This window comes from Scaptodrosophila lebanonensis, unplaced genomic scaffold (genome assembly GCF_003285725.1).
Source record: "Scaptodrosophila lebanonensis strain 11010-0011.00,11010-0021.00 unplaced genomic scaffold, SlebRS2 tig00000024-arrow-pilon, whole genome shotgun sequence".
NCBI classification, from domain to species: Eukaryota; Metazoa; Arthropoda; class Insecta; order Diptera; family Drosophilidae; genus Scaptodrosophila; species Scaptodrosophila lebanonensis.
This window is the reverse complement of record NW_022060538.1, coordinates 8,875,331-8,901,350: the sequence shown is the minus strand read 5'-3', so window position 1 is coordinate 8,901,350 and position 26,020 is coordinate 8,875,331. Positions and strand designations below refer to the sequence as shown.

Sequence of the window (26,020 nt, the reverse complement as noted above, 5' to 3'; positions counted from 1 at the left end):
AATTTGTTTCGCTAATAACGTTTCTTAGAATTGACCGAATTGGATAAATTAATTGGATTTAAACAACAGTAGATAATTATATATAAATTATGTGTGCAAAGTTTGGTTTAGGTAGCATTTCAAATGTGGACGCTATTGACAAAATTCTGTAGCTGGGGAAAAAAAATAAAATCCTTCCGTCCTTTCTCGGACCTAGGAGAATCTGGATACCAACTTTGGTTGTTTAGCTTTTATAGTTTCTGAGATCCTTGCGTTCATCCAGACGGACGGACAGGTGTAGATCGATTTCTCTCGTCATGCTGATTCAGAATATATATACTTTATGTTACATACTTTGCACAAACCTAATATACCCTTTTTACTCTACGGGTACAGGGTATAAAAAGAAAGAATAGATAATGCGATTCGTGTTACCAGATAACATACGTTTTCTATCAATGGATACTGTATTCACATTTGACGGGCGATTTATCAGACATTTCGCCAACCTGCTGCTAAATTTGTATTTAAATATTTAAGCACGAAAATATAATTAAACTAATCAGGAATTTCAACTTTTATTTAAATAATAAAACATTTTTCGATTCCGCACTTTATTATTACTAGTATTATTATTGCCATAGTTATGTTGTGACTTTCAAATTTTTTAAATTCACATTTATTTTCATTCAAATAATATTACCAAGTTAATCCGAAAATATTTGCGCAAATTTAAAATACCTATTCTTACATAAATACACGATGAGTTCCAGGACTACCCAACCCTGCATTATCCGAGAGATAATTTGACGAAAATGTGCAATTCCAACTATTCTTGATTTCATAAATCAAACAAATTTTAAATTTTAAATCAAACGTTGCAAAAAGCCTCATAATTCCCGCCATTTGTTTTTTTTTTCTTTGAAAGGTAACAATAATAATAATCACACGTACATCCCAAAAAGGGAGGATTTAGCAATGCCATAAATAATAAAAATCAATTGTGTTCAAACTTTTTAATTTAAAAATCAACTGAAAATATTAAGTATATATAAGTACTATTAAATTAATATCCAAAGCAGAACCACTTTCGTACATGTGTCATCGATAGATTGATGTTTCCTCCAATCTTATCGATTGTAAATTATATAAAATAACTTCTTAGAATTAAAACATAGCAAATCCTTTGCCACATTCTAGAGCTAAGAAACGATCTTGTCTCTGGAGAGCAATACTTTAATGGAACGGTGCCTTTGGCCGGATTGAGGAGCGAAGCCAAATCTTGGCAAGATGGCAGAACATACATATGTACATATTATATATCATATATATGAGACATATCCATTTAACAAAGTATTTACGCATTTCCCAAAAAAAAAAACAAATATCCGTTCAAAGAATAGATTGGCACCATCATTAGATAAATCTTGGACTGTTTTATTTTGTAACCAATATTTTGAATATTTCTATAACTAGCTTCTGGAAGTTTTTCTTAGTAACTATCAAATATTAAAACATATTAGTTTAGTCTTTATAAAAAGTTTTCTTTTATTTTTAAAATAACAAGTTATTTTGTATGAATGCTGAAAAATGTTGAGATATACCATGAAAAATCTTTCTTTTTTTGTCAATCATTTGTAGCACTAATATTGTTAGATAATATTGTTTTAGTAGTATATTTTAATAGCATACCACTGGGCTATGTTACATTTTGTTGTCCTTAGTAAGTACTTTTCTATAAGAAATTATTACACAATAATCATTTGTATTTGACAATAAAAGTTTGACATGTTCTGTTGCTTTTATTTTGAGGTATATCGTATTTTTGGCTTTCGTTATTTTACTCTTAAACTAAGGGTTGGTAGTAAGTTTAAATATCACCCCACAATTTAACTTAAATAGCCTTCAATTGTGCTCAACAGCAACTATACAGATAGAGTACTTAAAATACTTAATGTTAATCATTAGATTTCACTGAGATGCGTTTAATGAATATGGAGACCGACCACCTCCTTCCCGCCCATGCCTAAAATTAATTTGTACAGCTTCCAAAAACAAAGAAAAGCGATGCAGTCACAACTCATTTACACTCGTACTGTCACTCGATGTTAGTCGGGTCTAGTAAATAAAACGCTCCTGCTATAGAAGCACCTGTTTCAGCTGTGGCCGCTCCCGCTGCAGGATGAGCTTGACCGCACTCGAGTCGAGTCCATCAATGCCGCAGGCCGTGAACTCCAGCAGATTCTCGCCATGTCTGGCTATCTGATAAACGCTATGCAGTGTGATTTTTGGGCAGTTGCTCACATTGAGGCTGCGCAAGCGCCTCAGATTTTGTAGTATGGATTCGACCGCACGGTCGTCGACTTGGTGGCAGCTGGCCAGGCAGAGTTTCTCCACAGCCGGGCAGTTAATGGTGAAGGCAGCAATGCCTTCCGCCTCGAAACGATTGCAATAGCCGACTGAGAGGCTGCGCAGCTCAGGCAGACGCAGTGCATCCATCAGCACTCGATTCGTCAGGTTGTGGCAGCCGCGCATGTTGAGGGCTCGCAGGCCACGCAAATTGCTGATGGGATAGCGTTTTGGGCCAAATCCAACAAGTCCAGCGTCCGTGACGCGTACGCAGTAGTCGATGTTCAGCTCCTGCAGCTTGGTCTGATGCTGGAAAATGGCGGCTAAGGTGCGGTTTGTGACGGCATGGCGGCAATTGTCGAGACCCAGTCTGCGTAAATTTGGCAGGCGCTCAACCAGCGTGCAAATCGATTCCTCATCTATAAAGCAAACCTCCTCCAAATGCAATTCCTGTAGTGTATAGTTGGGCTTAAGCGCCAAGCCATCCAGCAAGCCCCGGCCAGTCAACTCACGGCAATAGGCCATGGTTAGCACCTTCAGGCTGCCACTCAAATGTTGCAGCGCCTGCACACAACGACCGTCCAGCTGCACACAAAACATCAGATCCAATACCCTTAACGTGCTCTTCCACTTGCAGGCAATCAGCATAAGCAGGTCATTTGTTAGCGACAGCATTCCCGTCAAGTCGAGATGACGGAGCGGTGTGGCTGCCGGCAACGCCTCCACAATGGCCTCGAGCAGATCGTGATGGCAGTTGCCTGATAGCTTCAAGGTGTGCACCCGTTGCAGTTTCTCGAAAACCACACGCCACTTGCCGGTCAACCTATCCGGTGAGCAACTGAAGAAAATATCCAAATATTCCAGTGATCCAGCATGATCGCTCAGCACCTCAAGCAGAGCCGCCTCACTATTGGTGCGATACTCGAATTGCAGATGCCGCAGACGCACTTTGTTCTCCACATGCCGCAGTTGCTGCAACATCAGCAGCTTTTGCGATGAGTCCAGGCTGACGCCATCGCACTCAAAGCTGTGCAGATGGACGAATTGTCGCAGATTAATGCCCTCCACCGGCTGGAGCAGCAGCTCATCCATGAAACTGGTGGTTGCGATGGCCAATATCTTTAGATTTGGCATCGTGCCATCCAAAGTTCTGAAAACGGGTGCATGGCGCACCTGTAAGTGACCCACCTCTGGTCCCACAAGTCGCAAGAACTGCTCCAACTCCTCGCTGTGACGCAAATTTCGCAGCTCCACGCAATCGAAACGTATGTTCGAGTCTCCACGCTCCACATGCTGCTTCATCGCATGCAGATTACGCTCCGTAACGATAACCTTGCCTCTGGACATGAAGTACGGTCGATTCACCAGATCCCGCCAGCGCTTGCAGACCAAGCGCAGTTGCAGGAGATCCGTGTACGGCAAATAGCACATGATGCAGAACCACAAATCATTGGGAAGATCCTCGAAGTGGGTGCGTGGTCGTGGTGGTGGACCAGCGCACGATAATGGCAATGAGCGTGCGAGCATGGATTCAAAGGCGGACTGCTCTTCATGCATCATCATGGTGCGTAGGATTTCGGCAACTGCAGCGCGTCAAGCCTCTTTTCAAACGTTTACCTGCGATAAACAATTTTGAATTTAGTTCATAATTTTGAATGTGGACGAAAAGGAAGTATTTTTCCTGTCGATATTTAAGCGCTTCTGCTTCAGAAACTGTTCTGTCACACTAACTACAGCCTTTCATCAATGTGTCGCATTAATGCTGTTTGCTTAGCTTCTATTATTAAACTGACTGATGACACAGGCTCGCCTAAAACCAAGAAAAGTAAAGCTCTCGACAGTTCTTATAGTTTGGTAAGTAACCCTAATCACGTTTTTTTAAAGCTCTTACCGTTTTCTATTTTCTATATAATTATTTAGAGACATGCAAAATAGCGTCAGCTATGTAAAAAATTAATATATAAGATGTTAATTCCATTTATATTTTCTATTTCATATTTAACGGGTACATCCATTCATAAATAATTTAAGCCCTAAACACTTCCATGCTCTAATAGATCTTTTCTGTTTGTCCAACCAAGCTATCGAAGCTCTGCTGCCATGGCAATAAGGTTGAACATTTTTTATGCTTCAATGGCGTACACACATACAATTTTTAAAGCCTTGGTTATACACTTGCAAAGGGTATAGGGGATGTTAGTTACCCCGAAAAGAATGTTTGTACCTAAATAATGATATGTCGTATTTAAGTTTCAAATTCTTGCAAGCAGATCATTTGTCGAAAGCAGACGGATCGGACTTTGTTTCGCTTATTAAAAGGAACTAAATAATATCTATACATATATCTTCCATGGTAACGACCAGGCTTAAAAAAGGCAACGTGATCAACTTTTATGTGTATGAAGAAATAGAAACCAGGTCTGATATTCAGAAATTTGTTCAACTTATGTTGCACAGTTTGTTTAATATATTTAGATGCCGCAGTAGAGATCAGTACTGAGAAGGAAAATAATAGTGCTTAACGGATTCAAATATTATATTGAGAACTAGTTCATAACACAGTTATATTTTTTGAAACAGAGAAGGACAATTGATATGAGTTTTGTTTTACTATCTTGGACAATATTGAATACCCATTTCAGTACTGAGAAGGAAAATACTAGTGCTTAACGGATTCAAATATTATATTGAGAAGTTTGTTCACAACACAGTTATATTTTTTGAAACAGAGAAGGACAATTGATATGAGATTTGTTTTACTATCTTGGACAATATTGAATACCCATTTCAGTACTGAGAAGGAAAATACTAGTGCTTAACGGATTCAAATATTATATTGAGAAGTTTGTTCACAACACAGTTATATTTTTTGAAACAGAGAAGGACAATTGATATGAGATTTGTTTTACTATCTTGGACAATATTGAATACCCATTTCAGTACTGAGAAGGAAAATAATAGTGCTTAACGGATTCAAATATTATATTCAGAAGTTTGTTCATAACACAGTTAAGTCTGATGACGCAGAAAGGAATAATTTTTTTTAAAAAAACAGAGAAGGGCAATTGATATGAGATTTGTTTTACTATCTTGGACAATATTGAATACCCATTTCAGCTCACAATTTACATGTCACATCAAACTTGTTCTATGTATTTGAATTTATCACATCTACCCTTTGAACTACTTACTATACATTTTTCAAAAGAGTGCAGTTTTTGGCCCAACGAGGTAACTTTGTTCCCCGCAATTGGTAACGACACTACACACAACTACGCCACTGCTTTGTTTGTTTACCTCTTCACACAAAACTCACACATGCGCTCGCACTCACACACACACAAACTCGTATGCGTGTGTTTATAGGCTTGCACATGCACGGCACTTTTCACTCTCTCTCTCTCTCTTACCGTACGCCTTATAGATGTTGTTGTTTTCCTAATTTTCGCCGTCCACTTGTCGTCTAACAATTGGAATTGTGTTTTGAGGCCAGCATTTGGCATTGAACGCAAGCGATATATGATTTCTTGTGTTTTATATTAAGTTATGACATTCCATGTAGTTTCGTTTTTACTTTTGAAGAACTGCGCGACAGCGGAAAATTCGTGGGCGTTCACTTTCAGCACTTTACACAGTTCCCGTGTCTTGCTATGATTTATGCAGCATGTTGTGCGTTGTTTTAATTAGTGGAAATTTATTTGCTATTTTGATTTTATTGGCATCAGTTTGTGTTGGATATTCCTTGAATTTGATTTAATACATTGCCCAATTTGACAGCAACAACCTGCGACCAGCGCAAATAACAAATTACAAAAAAAGAGCGCATGAACAACAGTTACAGCAGTTGTTGTATTTTGTTTTTACCCGCGCAGAGAAATAGATTTTATAACGAAGAATTATAAGTTACATATTTTGAACATATCCAGTATTTTTAGGAAAACAACTTTCATAATTTACTAAAATTCAATTGCACCATAGGTGATTAATTAGACAAAACAATGCATTAAGATGCTATAAGAATTTATAACATTTATATTAGATTTTCAAAAACCACGTTTTATTCGCAGGTTGTCAATATAATATTTGATTATTACGCATTTCCTAGAACTTTTATTAGTATTATTATTGGTTTTGATACGTTTGTTAATATCCATGAATAATAAAGGCACTTAAAAAGATTCCAAATGCATTCTGTTATTAGCTATGTAATCAATAATAATTATTTTATTTTATTAAAATAAAGTAAGATACCATAAAAAATCGTATACTTGTGCCTACTTGCAACCAAACACCAGTTTTGAATTTAAAAAATGAAATCTTTGCAAATGCTGTGTTTAATTTTAAGTTATTTATGCATTTATTTTATGATAAAGTTTATTAAGATACACATATGATATAATACATGGAAAGTAAAATAAATATTTTGAGCAATTTGAGCATTCAGATAAGTAAGTTTTAATAAAATGCTTAGTCTAGAGAATCCACACCATTATGATTACAACTATACCTGAGCAACTCGACTAGAGAGCGCACCAAATAGACATCTAGGCTCCTACCTTCCCAAATCTAGGTGTGCGTATGCTTTGCCGTACGTAAGGAGGGGCGACGTTGGCTGCCTGCAGGCATGGCGGTGGCAAGACGAGGCAGTCGCGGATTCACCGGCGGACCCATCAAGCGATCGGGACCATCTGATACCAGAATTTGATCACCGCCTGCAGCCACCAACTGTCCCTCGATGTGGGGCAGCGGAGAGGCCGGTGACCATTCCGAGCTGGAACTGGAGCCCGGAGAATCAGAACTAAATATATATAAAAAATAAAAATTGTGAATAAGCTATGGGAACAACGACACATACTGGTTAGGTACCCTACCCAGCTGTATATATGGGCGGTAGTTTCTTTTCATAGTTGCTAGGCGTAACCACGCCCGCATGTATCTCCTGCTGGTACAGGCCATACAGCTCGCGCAGCTCGTCTGGCAGATCCACATTGCCTTCTTCTATGAGACGACGCTGGGAGCTAATAATGTCCTCGCAGAGGCGACGCTGACGCTCGGCCCGTAAAAGCTGCAGATCGCGACGTCGTAGCTCGGCCTGGCGGGCCAGACGTTCGGCCTGCAGCGACACCTTGTCGGCCTCAAGCTCGTGCACACGACAGAGCAAAGCAAGCAGCTCGCGCTCCTCATCGCTGCTTATGCGCTCCGGAAGCTCCTGTAGGGGAAAAGAGAAATCAGCCATCTGGGAAAATTGTTTCCTTTCCATTCACTTACATCTTCAAGCTTAACGCCCTTTTGACGACACAGCTCCAACTCATGTTCAGTTCGCTCGCGTATCTCCTTGTAGCGACGATTCTCTTTCTCAATGGCCGCCAGCTCTCCCCAGGCATTCTTGAGCGCCACAGAACCCTCGGATTCAATATCTGTAGAAATTGAATAGCAAAGCTCATATTAAGAACTAGGCACAGACTTCAAACATAATGTCCGTAGCTTAAAGAGGTTATTAACATTCCTACAGAAAGTACATATGGATTGTGGGACCGAGAGACAGTCCTTTATGACTTCTTGCTTATTGTTATGCTGAAGATATGCATAAAGGATATCTGGTCTGCTTCCTTTGAGTTACAAACCTTCCTGAAAAACCCTATATGCCCTTACTTCGTCGTGATTTAAAAGTGTCTCATCTTACCATCATCGCCGGGAGTGTCGTAAAGCTTGCCAATGCGTCCTTGCCAGTGTGAGATGATCATGTGCTGTCGTTCCGCATCCAGCTCCAATCCCAACAAATGACTCTCGGCCTCCAAAAGTTTGCGTCTCAGCTTCATTTGTTGTTTAAATGTGAGTACGATCTGCTCTCTTAGGTATCGCAGCTCCGTCTTGCGTTTCTCATCCGTCTCCCCGCTGACCGGCTGCTGGGTGGCTGTTGCGGCTGCTCCGCTGCGGGGCCGCTCCGTCAGCATCTTGGAGCGTAGGCGGGTCACCTCGTCCCGCAACTCCGACACCAGACTCTGATAGTGCTTGGTGGGGAAATCCTTGATCTCATCGATGTAGACCGAGTTCTGGAGCTTCGTTGTAATGCTGTTGGCGCGATCCGCATAGACGAGTGTGTTTTTTGTTTCGTCGCGATGCTTGCTCTCAGGTGCCACATGCGCAATCATAACGGTCTTGCACTTGCCACTAAGCGCCTCCTTCAATAGTCGTGTCAGCTTCGAGTCTCGATAGTTTACGTAGCGGGCCCCACCGGAGAGCGCATTGATGCAATTACCCAGAGCCAACAAGCTGCGATTGATGTGTGCACCTTCCTGCAATCGCTTGCCGCGATTCTTTGTCTTTTTGGCTCGCTCCGAGCCTGCCAAATCGGTGAGAAAGAGACGTCCCTGCTTGGTGCCCAGTGGCGTGCGGGTCTGCACGGTAATGCTGAGAAGAGCATGACTGCGGGAGGAAGTCTGATTCGCAGCAGTGGGCTCCATGGTCCGCGCCTTGTTTCCCTTTACTAGCAATGAGACAACTTCCTTACGACTAGAGGTAGTAATCTCTGAGAGGCCGGCCACAGTTATACGCTGACCTCGGTTGTCCTCACGCAGCTCCAATGGTCCGCCCGGATTGAGCAAGTCACGAATGAGTTCATTGTAGATTTCCAAATAAGAAATGGACACCTTGCAAGCGCTGTCCGGAGAGGCGCTTTCGATATGCAGGAATATATCTTCGATGGCACGAACCATGAGGCCAATCTCTTGGCTATTTACGTCCGCTTCGTAGCCAGCTGCGGTTGAGGGCGCATTAGATGGCGCTGGCGTGCTCGCCGTGCCCCTCTTACGTGGCACCGGGCCCAGCATTGTATGAGTCTTTCCTGATCCTGTCGCGCCATAAGCGAAGACCGCAGCATTGTAACCATTCAAAACATCACGCACCAGCGGCGCTGTAGTTGTCTTATAGACCTGCTCCTGTGTATCGTTCTCCTTAAAAACATGATCGTATGAATATTTACGGGTTCGACTCTTGCCGCCATCGTCAAAGAGTAAGGAACCACCCGAAATGACTTCAATGCAGCGTTCGCTGGCCTCGAAACTCGGACGTACGCGCACCACCACCTGAAAGCCAGAATGAGGATTCACTCAGTAAGTGTTTATGGATTACGTCTCTTAATGAGAAATTCAGTTACTTAAGAAAACAATTGTGAAGAGAACTATTCATTTCAATATCTCATTTAATTTCAAATGATTGCAGACGCTTTAAAATTGATTGAATTCACATTCGCTTACCACCAAACGTTCCTCCTGTGGGGCTGCTGTGCCGACTGTGGAGGAGCAGCTGCCACCACTACTGCCCGACCAGTTGCCTGCACCAGCGCTGGCCGCCATTGGAATTGTTCGCGTCTCTCTTCCTGTCCTTCACTCGATCAGTGCCACGTGTATGCGAGCAAAAGGTGTGAGCCTGCGAGGACAAGTTAAGAAAAACGTTACAAATTGTGTCAATTTGTTGTCAACAACAGTAAAAATGTCATTAACATGAAAACCCTCAGAGGACCAGGGTCGCCACTGTCCCACACAATAAAAAGCGCCTTTTAATGGATTATAAATTTGCGCGCCAAGGTCTCCCTGCGACGCGGTTTCTTAATCGATGTTTTTTCTTTCTTTCCTTCTGAACTTGTTTTGTGTGTAGCGTGTTGTCGAAGTCCTGTGGGTATTGTTTACTTTTTTCTGCCTTCGGACGAAGGCTTATGAGTTGGCGTGAGCCATAAATCAAACCGTGAACTTGAACATTGAGGGTTCTGTGTACAAGTATGTGTGAAAGCCAATAAAGGTAACGTGCTAAACAGTTCAATGGGCGACACTCATAGGATTTACCCCATGACTTGCGCTTTCTTCAAAACTTTTTACATTAGCATACAAGAAACATAAACTGAAAAGCTCAGACATGTTATTATTAATTGTACCTTAATGAGAAGAAGTGTGAAAAGTAATTATAATTAAAAGAAATTGCAGTAAAGTGCTAGTCACGGAAAAGCCTAATATAATTACATACTCCGTTCAGGCACAATTTATAGTAAGTTCTAGTACTTTCAGCTATTTTTATATTCCATTAATCGCAGTCATTAATTTTATTGTACCCAGCAGCCAATGAACTGGAATATTATATTTGTTGGCTACTATACATACGTAGCACCAGGGAATTCTTTTAAATTAGAGCAAACTAAGAAAATTTTAAAAGCTATACCATCTTTATTATATCGTCTATGCGTCTAAAAGACAAAGAATACAGGAGATATTGGAAGGAATAATTCCCTCAAACATGTAATCAAGGAAGTAAGGCATAATGTAAATCGATAAATATTCTCCGCCCCAAAAACAACTGAACTATTCTGTTTAAAAATTGTTTTCCTTGGAGCTTGTATTCGAATATTATTTCAACAGTATTGCACTTAACAACTTCTGAAAGATAAAAGCTACTAATTTGCTTGATGGAATATTTCCATCAGAGATTACTTCACATTGCACAAGATGATTAACTTATTGCACATATTAATTAGCAGGTTCTTCTTTAGCATAAAGTTTTATCAAAAGTGATTAATTATAAGTACAAGACATACTCAAAAGCCCAATGATTTCTGATTCCTTTTAATAAAATTAATAATAGATTTTTCAGATATACTCTAGATGTGTCAGTCTGAAAGGAACCGAGACATTTCATTGACTTTTTTAAATTCCCCGAAATTATACGTTTTTTTGGAATTAGCTCAGAAACGGACATAATTCCTCAAAACTGTTTGATAGCTCTCAAACTTTTAGAAAATTTAGGAACGTTTATATAAAAATCTAAACATTTTTAGAAGTACAAAAAAATAGTTTCATTCAAACTGTATAATTTGTCGGGAGTTTTTCTTAAGCTAAAGTTATTTCCAGAAATGTATTCCAAAATGAATAAAAAAGACTTTTTAATTGTGTCTAAAAGTTGAATAACTATTTCTTTAAAGTAAATATATATGTAGCTTTTAGAAATGAAATACCAAGCAAGTATTTATAGGTAAAATCTTTTTGATTCCTTTACTACTCATTCACTCATTTTGAATCACTTTCTTTTCATATTAGCATTTTGAAATATTAGCTATCAAATAATTAATACAGATTACTGCACCAGCTCTATTCATTAATCTGTTAAATATATCTTCGATATACGTATAACTAAATAATTTAAGAAAGTAGCAGGGCACTACAGACTGAGTTTTTTCAGATTTATCAAAATGTTAAATACAAGTAGAACTGAGTAGTCGATTTGTCTAAAAATTCTCACAAAAAGGATTCTGCTCATCTAATGTTAACTATGTTCGCTAAGTCTAGTTTAGAATCCACTTTCAATTTACAACGATTTGAGAAGCAAAATATTTCTGCATTCAAATTGATTATCTTTATTTTATTGAAGTAACACACCCTTGTATAGTATTATAGGGCGATAATATTTACTGAAAATAGAGGTGTCATTAAAACATTTATTTACCTACCCCTCGACTCCCAACACTACTTCGGCTGCACGACTTAATTAAGTGAAAGCATTCAGCGAGCGTTGTCCGATTTCCCTAAGTCAGAACTCGTGTACAACCAGTCTGATCGTCCACACATGCCGACCAATTAAAATTTATGAACCGCCCCGCTGTCCAAGCTCTTATCCTTTTAATTTTTTTTCTCTTTCCTTCGCATTAATTATAAAGCACTTGCATTAGTAATCATGTGGGCGCGAAAGTCAATGCATAATTAAATTGAAGTCAATGTTTCAATACAACGCATCATTAAATTATACATATGTGACAACAGCAGGGCAACAACAACAATAACACCAGCAACAGCTATGTTGACAACAACTTTTCAAATATTCAAATAATAGCTTATAATAGCTAATGAGCTTATTTATAAGTGGCAGTAAAATCGATTAAAGCTCCTTAATATTCGTACCCAACCACAATTCTGTCGGGGTTCAGGAGCCAGCGCCTGAAATGCCGCAACACTTTTTGTCGTGTTGTTGTTGCAGTCTGTTTAGCGGTCGAACATTTTCAACCACGTACTACATTCTTCAATATACATACAAGTACTGGTGTGTGCATTGTACCGTTCGCATTATTATTTTCATATTGTCGTTTATTCAATTTAAGTAAATTGCCAACAGACACGAAATGCAAAGCTCGACTGGCAGAAGTGTCCAGCTGGCTGGCCAATGGCCGGCATTCTTGGAGCGCCATGAACCTATCTATATGTCCGTTATTGTTGCCACACGTTTGTTATTAATGTTTTCTGTTTTGGTGTGTGTGGATTTTTGTGTGGCCCCACTACAGTCAGCCTAGATTACGCCCCCGATAGTCACTCACGTTTTGATTCATATTTTGGCTCATTAGTGCCCCAACTACAGTCACCTGTACAGTCCACAACCCACCAGAGCCCACCAACCTTTACCAAACTCTAGCACCTCAAATGGTTTTTGCCATGAAGTCATTTGCCTGTACTACACTCCTTGTTTGGTTATGGCGCGCAGATTTATGAGCTACACATATTGTGTTGAAGCAGTCTGGACGCTTCAGTTGACATCTCACCGGGGGGTCACTTTTGTAGGCTGGCCCTGCCACAGGTTGACAAATGGCCTACCGGTAAATAAGCTTTGTTGTGTTCTTGCATCGACAAATCAGTGCGTGAGCTCCTCGACAGTGCTGTGCATGTAAACTGCTATTTAAATAAAAGTAAACAAATAAAAGTATGGTAAACATTTGATTTGACGTTTCTATGGGAGATGGGACCACCTAATTATGGGAGGATTATGAGTTTAGCAATTTGAATGAGAAATGAGCGATGGCTTTAATTGATAGCCGATTTGAGAAAGGAGTATATTAAGTTGGCAATTAGCTAAACTTAGTATGAAGTGAATGGTATGGAATATTTTTCAGGCTCATATGTATGGGTCTTAAGGACTTGAAGTACATCTTAAAACTGCTTTGCACACTCCATTCCGGCGAGTTATCTTCCAAGGTGAATGCTAGTTTCTGACATTCTTTTTTATTTATAAAATGTATATTCCCTTCTCCTGTGGGTATAGTTTCTGTATACTTTTGGTGGAAATAAAAACCACCGCGGAATCTATATTCTTACTGACCATGCCTTTCTTCCTAAATTGTACGCTTAGTTTGAAAGGGGACTCTTAGTGGCTAGTCAGAAATATAGCATTTAAAATTTTGCTATATTATTTCTTTCTTTGTCTTTCTTTCCGTTTCCTGGCAGTCAGTTGAATAACGCGTCTACTTTAATTTAAATTTGTTCTTCCAGCATCTTTGTAGACTTTCATTCTTCATATTGTTAGGCTAAAATCGTTTATGAAATGTTTTTTATAAAATCACATATTCTGTTATTTTTTGGATTATTGCTTTATTTTCAGTAATTAACTGGATTATTGCTTATATAAACACTCTGATGCCTTAAAATATCTTGAGAATTTAAAAATCTGTTTGAAAAGGAATGCACATTACTATAAGTATTTAATTAAAGTTCCTTATACACCTAATACTCACTTATCAACGGGTGTAACGAAATTGTTTTTTGGGAAACCAAAAATGTGAACTTTTTCTATTCAATGTACTGCGTATGTCCTTCTGCCTATTTGGATCTTGCGCGCATCTTGCGGCGCTTGCGCTTTAGTCGACGCATTCGCTTCTTTCGCCATTTGGCTCGCATTTTTGAGAACCTAAATTTTTGTATTTAATTTTCGAACTGAACTGATTCACAGTAGCACAGAGAATGAAATAAATTCATGAAATTACTATAGTTTTCTACAAAATTAAAGTCAAAGCTTGCTTTGTCTCGAAATATTAAAAGATAAAACTCTAACTTTCGACTTTTGTTAGAATTTTGAAGATAATTAGAAGTTATTTTACATTCAGAATTTATAGCAGCACTCAAGAAATAATACTTTCTTACATACTTGGGAAAGGAAGAATCTTTGAAATCGAACAGAGACTTCTTTCAGACGAGCACTTTGCCTATCTCGATTTTTTTCTAGCATAATAATTTGGCAATCAGAATAAAGCAAGTGCATAGAAAATCAGGGCATCAGAAGTAAAAAAGGCTATTGTTAAATGTGTTTGTGAAAAATCAGACGCCAAAAATTACATACATTATGCATTGCAACAGGGCGGGGGCCCCGCAGTTTTCAGATTTGGGCTGATTCGCAATGAAAAAATAAAAAATAAATTAAAAAATATGCACAAAAATAAATAAAACAGAAAACATTTACTACCACCTATTAGTATAACAACGCTCATGATCTGGGTCTTTCACTGCCAGTCGTCTTTTTATAGCCTGTACCCAAAGGGTGAAAGGCTATACTAGTTTTGTGCGCATGTATGTAACACACAGAAGGAGGCGTGGCAGACCCCACAAAGTATATATATTCTTGATCAGGATGAGAAGACGAGTCGATATAGCCATGTCCGTCTGTCCGTCTGTCCGTCTGACCGTCTGTCCGTCTGTCTGTATGAGCGCAAGGATCTCAGTAAGTACAAGAGCTAGGATAACCAAAATTGGTATCAAGGTTCCTATAAGCCCTAGGCAGAACGAGTTTGTTTATTTTTTCTGATACACTCCCCCGCAATTCGTATTTTTTCTTATAACTTCCGTAATTCTCGGAATTTAAAAATCAATTTTGGTAGGTACATCCAGTTAGTACTAATGTGTCCGTGTGCCAAATTTCATCATGATAGGTCAATTCTGAAGAAAGTTATAGCCATAAGTAAAATCGCTGCTCATGCGCTGCCTGCAGCTCTGTCGGCAGCGCTGCCCGCAGCTGTTGTTGTTGTTGCTGCTTTTGTTCAACTTTGTGCTGCATACATACACGCATATAAACACGCATAGGTACGTGATGTAAATGTATGCTGTTAAAACTGAACATAAACATGTATTCTAATTTAATTTAATTAATTATTTTAATTAATTAATTCATTCATTTTTTTTAATAATTTAATTTTTTTTAAATTTTTTTTTTTTAATTTTTCCTTTTTGTGGAGAGTACAGGCTATTTTACTGTCGGGCTTGCTCGACTGTAGCGTTCTCTCTTGTTATGCTTAAAATATTGCTCATACGCACCGTTTTATAGCTTACAAATATAAAAAGAAACCATTTCAGAATTCTAAGATTGGTTTTAATATTATTCATATTTAAACAAGTTATTTTTTGTAACAAATGGGTTATATTTGCAATGTGTACGATTGGACAATCAGCAAATTATAATGGGAGCATTGGCATTAGGATTTGTATTATGTGTGACTTAGGGCTGCGGAAGCTTAGTTTGTGCGTTGAATATGTTTTTAGTTAAATTCTCGTTGCTAGTATTTGATTAAAATACAAATTAGAACATTGAATATAATATACAAATAATCATTTGTAGTATGCAATTTTTTCTTTAGGTGTACGTTTATGACTTACTTTGTATGTACTATATGAAAGATATATTGCGCGATAATGGTCTCGACAAATATTATTTCCAAATGTCAAACTTGCAACCATACAGTACCACTAATTGTTTCAACACAAAGCGAACCTGGAGCCCGTGATTGATTAGGAGAGGACTAAATGAATGTTGAAGTTCGCGACCGAATGAGCTATTTATATACTTCCTTAAAAGCACTGGGTCATATATTCCCAGTTCGTATAATTACCACTCGGTGGACTCTAAAAGTTGCATGAAACTTAAATTTCTCAAGGCTCAGTGACGTCACTCCATGCTAAAATGTTTTCAACCTTCAACGTCAGTTGAGTAATTGGCGAAAGCCGCAATTAGCCAGGCAGGTTGGTGTTAAAATCACGCCGCACTCACACACGCACACTTACACGCACAAGCATATACTTGTATTGGTATGTACACACACCAGCAGGTGCGTGCCACAATCTCAGAGCAAGTCCATCCAGAAAGTGGGCCAACTTCTCCGCATTGTTTACGCGACAGAAGTTTTTCCCATATTTCAAATATTCGAAAACAAAATGGCGCTGTTGGCCTCAATCTCGGCACAATGTGTAATGTAATATTTTACAGTTAGCCCCAACTTACGGAATATTAAAGCAACGATTGTGCCGATAAGCAGTTGAACGCGACCACGGCCAACGTCTGTCCAAGTAGGTCAATTAAACGCTAGTCGAGGAGCCACACAAGTAACTAAGTCCCTACTCCAATAACACCAAGCAATGCCAAAACTTTTTAGCGATTATATAAAACAAATAAACAAGATTGTTCGACTATTTCGCAAAAAGTTTTTAAGCACCTCTGCGAAAAAGACGGCGCACTAACAAATGTTTTTCTGTTTTCGCCAATTCCCGCACTCGACAGAATGCACACGCGAGCCGTTTTACAAAAAGTCTTCAGCACTTCGAGCTGCAATACCGTTAACGGCCCTTCTGGCGAGCTTTAAGAGACCAAGAGGTCGAGAGGTCGAGTAACCGATGCACAACCGTTCGCGCTGACTAACTGAATTCAACTAACAACTGAAAAGGCAAACAGACGACAGGACTTGCCTACCGGTCAGAATAAAAACACGACAGGCTTAACACTTGACGTTGGCCAAATTATATATGTATATACATATATATATACAAGTATGTACATATGTGTTTAGATATAGTGTATTCTGTTGCGGTCCGTTTGGCTGTATGGGTGGTTAGTTTTGTGGTGTATAGTGGCCACGAGGCGAAATCAATTTTTTTGTCCTTTTTCTTTCCGTTATTCGAATTGTTAGAATGCTAATGCGCCATTTTGCATACAATTCCTGAAAGGCTAGGTGTGTGTGTTCCATAAGTTTGGTGCAGCATTACAGGGCAAAATTGTATTTGTTGGGATTGTGTTCAACTAAATTGCGGACTTGGCATGGCTACACAAGAAGTTACAGCTTTATCAAGCAGAAGATAATGTGAACAATCATTGATTTGTGATCCGATCACATTTTTGAAATATTTCCAAAATATATTTTAAGTAAATGTGATTGTAAGCCTGTCAACGTGGTTCGGTGGAGTTCCTAAGTATTGCTATAAAATCATAAAACATATCACCAATGGAATGGAAACATACACTCAAAAAAGTACACACATTTAAGGGCCCTTTACCAAAATGGATTTGTTCTAGGCTAAGTTCTGTTGGGTTAAGAACACAAAAATCTAAAAAATTTTTTACCAGGAAGCTTAGCAACTATTGGTTCGCAAAAGCGGTTTCCTTTCATTGTGTTCTATAATTTCGTACTTTGACTATCCAGTTGTGATATATGACAAGCGTGTGGTTGTTGAATAAAACAATCAAAAACTAAAATGGCTGGGTCTTAAATATTTTCTAAATAAAAGCTTGTAATGTGATGATGATTAGAAGCAAAATACTTCTTCTTTGAACTTCTGAGAAATTAAAATCTGATTTCAACAAAGATATAAATGTTTTTCAGAGAAACATTCACTTAATACAATTTTTGAAAAAAAGCCAGCTTGATTTTAGAAATAAACTTTTTTAAAACTAAGGCTAGTTAGCTTTTGTTATAATTGAAGGGAAATTAAAAAATGTTAATGTTTAATTTCAGTCTTCTTTCTCAGTGCTAATTTGACATTGCTTTAACTAACAAACAAATCTCTAGTAATTACAAAACTTTAAAGCCTTTTTCCGAATAAGTATATGCGAATAATTGAATTGTTAGAGTCGAGTTTTTTGAAACGTGTAGCTAACTGTTCCTTGTTCGTCGTCCCTGCTCTTAAGCTAGCCGATAAGAATAATTTATTTTAATTATGCTTCACTTTAACGAACAAATGGAGGCACTTTTTCTTTGTTCTCCCTGAACAGCCCACAGAAACAGCCACCATTTCCACATTCTGGTTGCTATTAACACTTTTTATAGCCCGCAAAAGGGCATTAAATGCAACTTGATTTGTAAGTCTGGTTCTCACGCTGGGAAAGAAGCGACCACTTACTATATTATAAACTGTAGAATTATTTAGACAATATCATGGTCCTTTATTTGAATATGTAGGTGGGAACTAACAATATTTTTAAAGCTGTTATCACAAACACACAAGTATTCTAATTGTCAGAAGAACTGTGCTCCTAATAAGAATTAATATACTCTAACTTAAATCACAGATTTAATTATAAAGATATATATATATATATATATATATATATATATAATCGATGTACAAACATCCCTTTAAAAAATAGTTTCTGTTGGTGTTAAAAACCATTTATGAACTTGGATAAATTTCGTCTTATACATAGGTGCTATGGAAAAATCTCCCTATAAGTGGTGGTGCCAAGTGTGTATAATCGTTGGCGCGTCGAGGAATCCATTTTCTTTTTGATATAGAAATCACTTGATGTTTTTCTTTTCAATTGCTGCCGTGACACACTCAGCAATACCCACTCAGCTTTTTATGGCCAACATTTCCGCTACGTCAACTCAACTCAAGTGAAGTAAATTGTTTGATAAAGAGTTGCAAATAAAAATGGAAAAAACCAGCCACATACACTCGTATAGTCTCTTAAAGCGTTAATTCGCTTGTGCAGCATTTCCCTTCGCCGATTTCCGCTTCCTCCTCCGCTCCACATCCAGCACGGAAGCATGCGAGGGTGCCGCCCAACAACAATGAGGCATTGAAATGAAAAGTGTTTTGAATTTGATTGATTGATTGATTGAGGCAAGCGCTCACTGCTCGATACGTGTTGGCATTTGTAAATATTTTATGGGAGTTCCGCATTGGCAACCTAGAGCTGAATTGGACCATCCAATAAAATGCGTCCTTCGGCGGGCATTTGCATGCGAATTGCTCTAATTTCCATTTCCAGCACTTTCACTTGCTGGGCTACTGTTAACGATCAATTTGGGTGCCCCATTGAGGGGCTTTGATTAGATTTCTTTGTATATTGCACGAAAGGTCAAGCGCAACGCAGGCTTGTGCAATTGCAAATTATATGCCACCAACATGCAGTCGCAAAATATACAAAAAATTACACCAGAGTTGATTTTGAATTTTTATTAGCTATTACATAATACGCCATACAATGCATATAGTACACATATGATAATTGTTTTGATTTCTTCATTTTTTCTTAACTAAACATAGAATGCAAGCGCATAATAGCAGAACAAAAAAATCAAAGATAATGCAATTTAATACATAATAACCATCAACTGGCCAATACTTAAGGGCTAAAATGCTAACTGAAATTTATATAACCTACGACATTGCAGAGCGAGTCCTGCCTAGGATCAATGCCAAGCAATACAAATACAATAGTTAGGCATGAGGTTGTTAAAACAAAGTGTATGTGAATGGGTGTGTAGCTATAAAAGTGAACAAAATGTGAGCAAATATTTAGTTTGTATTTCAGCTTAACTTGAGGTGGTTAAGTTAATTCTAGGTTCGTGTTTTATTTGCCCATTGACTGGCTGAATTGAACTATGTTATAAGGGGGCGACATTTCAATTTGTTATGGGTTTATTTTCATCTATTAAATGTTTATTTATCCTTTAGTTTACGTTTACATAGAAAAATGCCGTAGAAAATTGCTTTATAAAGTGCTGCACTTTTATAAATGCATTGACAATTGTTAGTAGGTTGGTGTGTATTTCTGTATGGGATAGGAGCAGCTTTATCAAAAAGGCAATTGCTTTATATTAAACTAGATGAATTTGATTTTAATTGAAGTTTAGTTTATGCTACTGGAATATTTGCTGGTTTTTGCTTTTGCTCTTGCTTGCTGTTGCTGTTTATCATAGCTAGTTTTTAATTATCATAATCAATATCAGCGTCATTATTTTCATTATCATTGTAAGCCACATCGTCGTTTCTGTGGTATTGTTTTTAAATATTCGTGTAGATTAATGCGTTGGCAGTGCTTAGACACAAGGCTCCACATAATTGCCTGGAAATAGGCCTGTAACACCATCCATAACACCCTCCCACCAGCCATCGTCGTTCTTCTTTAGCACGTACAGCACCGAGCTTTCCTGGAAACTCAACTCATCATCCTTATCGGCATAATAGTCGTAAATAGCCACCACTAGAGCGAAAGAATATTGGGTTACCTTTAACATAAACCAAATAGTAATGCATACGTACCCTTTTCTATGTAGTTCTTGGGAACCCAGCCGGGTAAATTTTGATCCTCGGGCACAATAGGCGCCAGCTGATGCGGGCCAGTGGATGTGCGTGGACGTCCAAAGTCCTGATGCTCATCCTCTGGTGGCGGCGGTGGCGGCAATGGCGGCGATTGTGAGCCCGGACGTGCAAAATTTAAACTGAAATGATTTCTAATTTGAACAGACAGTACGTTAATAAATTAATGGAAAAGATGGTAAATAAAAACATGCCAATTACCGATTCGGATTCCTGAGGAGAAGCATGTGGTAATATGTGAAATTGTTAGATGTTATGTTTAGATGTAGTTATGTAGAATACGTGTCTTATATTTATACTAACCTATTAATATTCCGACCCAGGGTGTGCATGCCTATGTGACTCTGTTCGGTTATTTCATGCTGCGATACAGTCAAAGGCGAGGGTGGAGCTGGTGGCGAGAAAATATATGGTTTTTAGTAACTAAAACTAATAGACGGATTTGAAGACTTACGCGGCATGCTGCTCCTGTCATCGTATGTAGTGGGAGGCGGCGGTGGCAGCGATTGCATCATGCCCGCCGACGGCAGATTCACATGCGTGGCTATTTGTTGGCTTGGCGGCATTGGCAATGCACTGTAGCCGGCCGCACGCTCATTGCCTGATGCACCACCGCCTGTAGTGGTCGTAGTCATGGTGGTGCTGGACGATGCCGTGGACATACGCTTGGGATGTCCAATCGGATAGTTGGGTGCATAGTGCGAGGGTACTTGCGGTGGATTAACCACCGGGGGTGTACGATATTCCCGTGAACTTTTACCCAGCGTACCAGTATTGCTGACGGATTTGCCCAAGGTGCCTGTATTGCCAGCGCGAGACAATTGCGGTGGTGTTGGCGGTTTCGTGGTTGGCGGTGGACCCACCGACGAGGGCACAAGCGATTGCACGGAGCCGTGACTGGAGCCTCGATGCTTTTGACGCACCTGCTGCGATGACGAATTAATGCCATGCCCAATCTCATCCAAAATGGAATAGTCGATGGGTTTGCGCACATATTTAATGGGCTTCTCTGGATTTATAGGCGCCACTATTTTAAATTGACGCGAGCTCACCTTATTGGCTGTGAGCACGCCAATTTCGCTAAAATTAAAAATATTTTTTAAGACAGGTAAGTAAAAGAAACGTCCAGCACCAGCTTACCGTCGTGCCACCTTCTCCTTGTGAATATGCACCGTTTGTGCTATGTGATTCATTTGCGACTCCATCTCGCTCAATTGCTGAGCCTGCAGCTCCAACAGCTGCATGTAGCTGTAGGCCAGCGTGTTAATCTGATACGCTACACTGGCCAAAGATTGGGTTGTATAGTTCTTAGTGGCCTCGAGCGCCGCCTTCTTGTTGTCCGCGCGGTAATACGTGTCCTCGCAATAGTCAGCCACACGCTCCAGATTCGTGTAGCTGTCGCGCAGGCTCTGGCGGCCATCGGGAATTTCGGTGCGTATCAAAGTAGCTAATTCATCCATTATGTTATCACTTGCCATGGGGGCTGTGGTTAACATGAGTGTGGCTGCTGGTCATACAAGAAAAATAGCGTTAGTATTCCAATTTTTCAAGTGGCAAACGGAAGTAAACATTTCACTAGGGCGGTGACTGTCGCTGCTGACGTCGGCAGCGACGGCAGCGCTAGCATTATACTGATTACTAATGAGCCCAAATGCTGTTTTTTCTTAAATACACAGCAGAAAAGTATTTTTCTCATATGCACTCACTTTAGTTAGTTTACGGTAAAACTTTAAATGCAATTTTGTGTTGTTTTAGTTGCTTTAAATGCAGTAAAACGTAGATTTCGCTTCACATCTTACATTGCAGCGTGAAAAAGAACGTCGAATGGTAGTGATGCCAATGCTTTGGCTGCTTAATAGCGATGAGCGATGCGTGTGGGAATACATCGTAAACCATAATAAATGTTGCCAGTTTGTCGAATTGCAGACATGCTTATGATAACGCAGTTCTTAGATTTATTATTTTCACATAAATTAAAAAAATGAATTTTCACAAATTGGATTCGCTTTTATTGTAACTCACAAATTTTTGCAATCGCCGCTGTTTATATAAACCACCGTTATACAGCACTGTTGGTCATACCCAGCGTTGTGTTAGTGTGACCCATTCTCATGCAACATGACCAGCTGTTGAGTATTTGTGAGTAACATTCTTCATACTATCCATGTATGTATGTATGTACATATGAATGTATATCCATTTAAACGCTTTCGACATCGTATTCAGAATTAAAACATTTCTTCATTTCCTGTTCATAAAGTTCACGATTAACATGTTATACTTTGTAAAATATTAATTTATGTGTAGTTGCTTCCTTCTCCTCCTCCTTGTCTATATACATATAAATCACATATCAGAGGAATCTTTATTTAAAAGTAATCTGAATCAAAGGAATCAGGAATCAAGAAATAAATCAAGTTTACAATTCCGTTTTACTTATCTTATCGAAATATACGCAATTTGAACGAAATATGTATGTAATCTGCTCGTTAGCTCAAAAACTTAAGTTAATCGGAATAGCCCGTTATATATGTACATACATATGTACATATGTATATTATGCATAATTCACGCACCATCAAACTCAACTCCATTAAATGGGTAGCACTGGTCTGTGATATACATACGCACGTACATAAAGTGCTGCCAGTTCGTTTTTTCCAGCTGTAGCTATACCCATAAAGCCCCATATCCATATTTAGCTGATTTTCTTTTAATTATGTCTCATCAAACTGGTATTAGAGGTAAGTTTTAAAACTACTGATTATACTAAAACTAATATTTGGCTTTGCTGTAGGAAACGAGCAACTAGCGAAAGTTTTCGGCAAGGCGAAAAATGGAAAAATGCGATTGATAAAAGTTTCCATCGAAAATGGTGAGTATTTTGTATATGTGCGTGGGTGGTTCCAAAACTTACTTGATTTCACAATTAAATAATGATGATAGACTCAATTTTGTCGTAATATTAATGCCGTTCTTATAATGGAATCTAGTTTTTGTAAGCTAATACATACATATTTCATCCAAACTGTAATTTCCGCTATCGGAACAAAAAGGTTTTGGAACTACCCTCGCTTTTATGTACCGGCAATTGATAACAGCTTTCATATGTGTGCACTGCCACGCCCGCAGAACAGCTCGTTTGTAGCGCGAACGCGGATGCTAAAAAGGACTGGGAACGTGACTTCGACAAGCTGATATCACCCCTTATCGAAGAAAATGTTCCCTGCTATATACTTTATCGCCTGGATACGAAAATACCTCTGGGTTACGCATGGCTTCTGCTCAGCTGGATACCAGATACGGCTACCACTCGCCAAAAAATGGTCTACGCCTCAACAAAGGCAACGCTCAAAAATGAATTCGGAACGGCGTACATTTCGGAAGAGCTGCATGCCACTTCGCGTGACGAGACCAGTTTGGAAGGGTATAAGAAGCACAAACGAGATTTCGCAGCCCCCGCGCCGCTCACCACACGCGAAGAAGAGCTGGCGGAGTTGCGCAAAACCGAGGTGCATACCGAGATAAGCACTGAGACACGCCACCAAACGCTCGGTGGCATATCTTGTCCATTGACTGACGCAGCAATTGCCGCGGTGCAGGATTTGCTGCGCGGAAACTACGACTACTTGCAGTTTCGCATTGACCTAGAGGAGGAGCGCATACATGTCTCGCATGCCGCAAAAGTTGAAATAGGCGATCTGCCAAAACAGGTGCCCGAGGATCACGCACGCTATCATTTGTACTTGTTCAGACATACGCACGAGGGTGACTACCTCGAGAATTATGTGTTCATTTACTCCATGCCCGGTTACACTTGTTCCGTACGCGAGCGCATGATGTACTCCAGCTGCAAGGCGCTTTTCGTCGAACAGCTTACGGCGCTTGGCGTAGATGTCGTGAAGAAGTTGGAAATCGATCACGGCAACGAACTCACCGAAGCATCGTTGCAAGATGAGCTGCATCCCAAGAAGATCTTGCACAGACCAGTATTTGCCAAGCCCAAAGGCCCACCGAATCGCGGCGCAAAGCGCATGACGCGTCCCAACGAAGGCGAAGCCTAAAAGTCTTGTCAATTCACATTTTTAGTTTCCTATAGCAAAGCATTTAATTTATTGCATTGAGAGTCGTATCTACTGATCATACTCATATCTACATACTTTTTGTATCAGTCATATCCCCCTTAAGCAAACAAATTCATCTAAAGTATGTATGTACTTATCACGACTTACTTTAATATTTTGGAAAATTTGTGTGCAAATTAAACTGCAGATTTAGTTGCATTAAGCATGAACTGGATCGACGCATAGCAGCCGCCAACGAGGGCTTCCTTAGTTCGTATTCTTTGTCTTCTTGTTTAATTATGGACATAATTGCAATTTATTTAAATAAAAAACATGATTTATATTATGTATGTATTCAAAACAGTTAACATTTTTCCTACTAACTATGTATGTATGTATTTAGCCAGGACTTTACTTGACTGACTCAAGCGTCACTTGATCACCAACCTTCTCGTCATGTGCTGTGAATAGCTTAGGCGTCTCGCCTGCTCTTTCGGCTTGTTTCTTCATGGCTTGTGCTATAGTCTCATCGCGTTCCAGGCGCCATTTGTATTGCCAATAGCGTACCTCTTCCATCGAAGTACCGGAGACTTTCATCAGCAGTAGCGATGTCACGCCCGCAATACCACCCAAGAAGCCACCAATTAAGCCCCCAGCTGCCATGCCACGCAGTCCTAGATTAACTTTATAAGCTGCGCCAGTCACCGAACCTGCCGCCAAGTACTCATAAATAGAGGATTTGTCACGGTACACCGATATGCAGGTGATTATGCCGCTGTTAGGTGATAAAGTAGCAATTCAAGCAATATCTTTACAATTAATTTTGCGAATCTTACAAGTATGATGTGGTGAACAGGCCCACACGCCAGCCCCATTTGAAGCCGCCCTTTGCAAAATTGACAGTGAACTGATCCTGCAGTTTTTTCTGCAAAAGAAAATAGATCTGTTAGCATCTTCTTAGCCGGGTTTTGATTGTTAAACAGCTTACTTTTGCATCTAAATGAGATTTAAAAGCCGTGGCTTGGTTGTTCTCCATAAAGTTCATGTAGCTGACACGCGATTGTGTAACGCCACCATATAGTGCCCCTACAAGAAATCCCAAAAAGCCAGCCTGGTAGATAGAGTTGAGTTCAGAAGATATGCTCCCAAATTCACTAAAAAAATGAAGTACAAAATGTAAATTTCAGGAAAATCTACCACTGTTAGATATAATTAATTTACTCTACTGTGAAAATATGCTTTAATCTGTCCAAGCCGGTTTCATTGGGGGGTTTCCGCTCTAGGTACGATTTGTAGGTTTTACTTTCCTTGTCGACGATGACATCGTGAGCCTTCAAATCTATGCCTGGCACAACGCCGGCGATCAAAAATCGCCCACTTTTGAAAAGGAACTTCATAGAAATCTATCCTTTAATTCAATGTATGAAAATAAATACATGCGACGAGCAAATCAGCTGGTTACAT

At 39.4% G+C, this 26,020-nt stretch overlaps 5 protein-coding genes and 1 long non-coding RNA gene across 7 annotated transcripts; 1 reads left to right on the top strand and 5 right to left on the bottom strand.

The window, feature by feature from the left end:
- Positions 1-1,741: 1,741 nt before the first annotated feature.
- Positions 1,742-3,990, bottom strand: LOC115621279 (F-box/LRR-repeat protein 7). The gene has a single exon (XM_030514881.1). It carries the CDS (start codon positions 3,889-3,891, stop codon positions 2,119-2,121), a length of 1,773 nt encoding a protein of 590 aa, XP_030370741.1. The 5' UTR covers positions 3,892-3,990; the 3' UTR covers positions 1,742-2,118.
- Positions 3,991-6,894: 2,904 nt separating this feature from the next.
- Positions 6,895-9,683, bottom strand: LOC115620215 (kinesin-like protein KIF19). Its single transcript, XM_030513353.1, has 5 exons — positions 9,585-9,683; positions 8,012-9,413; positions 7,597-7,745; positions 7,200-7,537; positions 6,895-7,126 (listed from the first exon to the last, which is right to left on the bottom strand). Exons 1-5 carry the CDS (start codon positions 9,681-9,683, stop codon positions 6,895-6,897), a joined length of 2,220 nt encoding a protein of 739 aa, XP_030369213.1.
- A 4,021-nt stretch (positions 9,684-13,704) lies between these two features.
- LOC115621582 lies at positions 13,705-14,083 on the bottom strand. The gene is made up of 2 exons (XR_003995276.1): positions 13,868-14,083; positions 13,705-13,800 (listed from the first exon to the last, which is right to left on the bottom strand). It is a non-coding gene; the product is annotated as an uncharacterized LOC115621582 (long non-coding RNA).
- A 5,248-nt stretch (positions 14,084-19,331) lies between these two features.
- LOC115620770 (abl interactor 2) lies at positions 19,332-22,300 on the bottom strand. Of its 2 annotated transcripts, XM_030514175.1 has the most exons (7): positions 22,199-22,300; positions 21,633-21,999; positions 20,947-21,572; positions 20,796-20,883; positions 20,694-20,705; positions 20,436-20,626; positions 19,332-20,376 (listed from the first exon to the last, which is right to left on the bottom strand). In XM_030514175.1, exons 2-7 carry the CDS (start codon positions 21,986-21,988, stop codon positions 20,213-20,215), a joined length of 1,437 nt encoding a protein of 478 aa, XP_030370035.1. In that variant the 5' UTR covers positions 21,989-21,999; positions 22,199-22,300; the 3' UTR covers positions 19,332-20,212. The 2 variants fall into 2 exon arrangements, with proteins under 2 accessions (XP_030370035.1, XP_030370036.1); XM_030514176.1 differs by lacking the exon at positions 20,694-20,705.
- An 870-nt stretch (positions 22,301-23,170) lies between these two features.
- LOC115621753 (twinfilin) lies at positions 23,171-24,919 on the top strand. The gene is made up of 3 exons (XM_030515487.1): positions 23,171-23,236; positions 23,290-23,367; positions 23,625-24,919. Exons 1-3 carry the CDS (start codon positions 23,212-23,214, stop codon positions 24,554-24,556), a joined length of 1,035 nt encoding a protein of 344 aa, XP_030371347.1. The 5' UTR covers positions 23,171-23,211; the 3' UTR covers positions 24,557-24,919.
- LOC115621754 (RPII140-upstream gene protein) lies at positions 24,894-25,987 on the bottom strand. The gene is made up of 4 exons (XM_030515488.1): positions 25,778-25,987; positions 25,545-25,710; positions 25,393-25,481; positions 24,894-25,331 (listed from the first exon to the last, which is right to left on the bottom strand). Exons 1-4 carry the CDS (start codon positions 25,951-25,953, stop codon positions 24,968-24,970), a joined length of 795 nt encoding a protein of 264 aa, XP_030371348.1. The 5' UTR covers positions 25,954-25,987; the 3' UTR covers positions 24,894-24,967.
- Between the last annotated feature and the right edge of the window lie 33 nt (positions 25,988-26,020).